Source organism: Histoplasma capsulatum, genomic scaffold (genome assembly GCF_000149585.1).
Source record: "Histoplasma capsulatum NAm1 scaffold_2 genomic scaffold, whole genome shotgun sequence".
In the NCBI taxonomy this organism is placed as follows: Eukaryota; Fungi; Ascomycota; class Eurotiomycetes; order Onygenales; family Ajellomycetaceae; genus Histoplasma; species Histoplasma mississippiense.
In genome coordinates, this window is record NW_001813981.1 from 1,613,899 (window position 1) to 1,615,587 (window position 1,689).

The window sequence follows — 1,689 nt, forward strand, 5'->3', positions numbered from 1 at the left end:
CCAATTCTTTTACGAACAGTGCAATGAAACTACGTCCACAAGCAGCCAGCAATGCACACGGGCATGCGTGGGGACGTAGGCTCCCACTGAGAATGGCAAGTTCGGTCAGTAGAGAAGGTACTGAGTATGGCAGCCAGAGGTGTCGTCCCATCTTCCCGTACAACGCCCATCGCTACCCTATACCGGGATGCTGGGCTCCCATCAGCAATGGTAGCTCTGGAGGAGGCCCAAAATTCGATTCGCGACAAGGCTTCAGGTGGTGGATGAGAAGCACCCACTGGCTTCACGGATAGCACCTCCAATGATCACACGAGGAAGAGGGGCTGGAACCCGGCAGCGCTCAAAGACCAAGATCCAGCGGTTGGGGGCGCTGCTACCTGCAGTCAATAGACCCACACTTGCCATCCCACACTACTCAGAGGGATGCGGGACAGACCCCACAGAGGGTGTAGACAAAAAGAGTGCTGCTCAGGCATTCAAGGAATGGTGGAGAAGTCAACCCTCAACAGATCTATATGTTTTCTCAGATGGATCAGAACGGAACCTTGACAACAGCAGGCAGGTGAGCTATGGCTTCATAGTCTGTCAGGGAAATAAACAGCTGGCCAGCTTCTCAGCTGCGCTGAGCCCTATGTCACATGTCTTCGACGCTGAGGCAGTTGGTGCCTGCCGGGCATTAGAGTGCACTGTGAAGCTCCTACCTTGTGTCACAGAGGACGGCAGCAACCCTCAGATCTGGCTCTGCCTCGACAACACCTCAGTCATCTGGGGCATACGGGGCAGTGCAGCAGCCTCCTCAAACTGGGCCTACAACCGCTGCCATGAGCTCCTCAGACAGCACAATGTCGGCCTGAAGTGGGCTCCTGGGCATATGGGGATAGAGGGCAATGAGGAAGCAGACCGCTTGGCTAAGCAGGCAGTCTCATCCACTGCAGCCCCAGCCTATGGTCTCGAGGCCACACCCACAGTCAGTGGGGTCCGCACAGTGGCCAAGCAGCTCAGCCAAGAGGCAAGGCGAAAGTGGTGGAGTGGAGCCTGTGGCAAGCTCTCTGACTGGTACCGGGGCTGGAGTTTCAGCAGGCCGACTGTGGAGTACCAAGTGAAGGCCCCTCCGGAGCTCACCATGCCACGGCATGCCCTTCACCGCTGGCTCGCACTCCGCTCCTCTCATGGGGACTTCTCCTGGTACCACAGGCGTTTCCAGCATGCAGATGCGAGGCTCACCTGTGTCTGTGGACACAACAAGAGCCCAGAACATTTGGTGCTCTGTCGACACTCACAGAGGCACTTTCTTCACTGGCCCAAGAGGCCAGCAGCACGGCCACACAACCGGGCGACAGCTGTTGCCTATCTAGGGTCTCTGACCCCTACAGACTTTGTAGAACTGCTGGACTGCACGCAGTTCTACACACGGTACTGCACAAGGTAACGCAGCCGGCTGGCTGCAAACCATCTGACAACCCCCGCAGCAGTTCCACGAGGCCGGCCTGCTGAGTACACCCACGGTAGCTAGTGCAACTGCCAGGGACATCACAGTCTATGCAGACAGTACAGATAGCACAACTAGGCTCATCTGTCTCAATTAGCTGTGGTGTAATCAGTACAGTCTACGTGTCTGACTCAGCTGATATGGTTTTGACTGCCGGCATTGTATCTACGCGTGCTCTGCTTTGTTTTCCTCTCGTTTGC

The 1,689-nt window shown here is 56.4% G+C and overlaps 1 protein-coding gene across 1 annotated transcript; it reads left to right on the forward strand.

Annotated features, from left to right (window-relative positions):
- Positions 1-301: 301 nt before the first annotated feature.
- Positions 302-1,429, forward strand: HCAG_02575 (predicted protein; the record flags this gene model as incomplete). Its single annotated transcript, XM_001542354.1, has 1 exon — positions 302-1,429. One exon carries the CDS (start codon positions 302-304, stop codon positions 1,427-1,429), a length of 1,128 nt encoding a protein of 375 aa, XP_001542404.1.
- Positions 1,430-1,689: the final 260 nt, after the last annotated feature.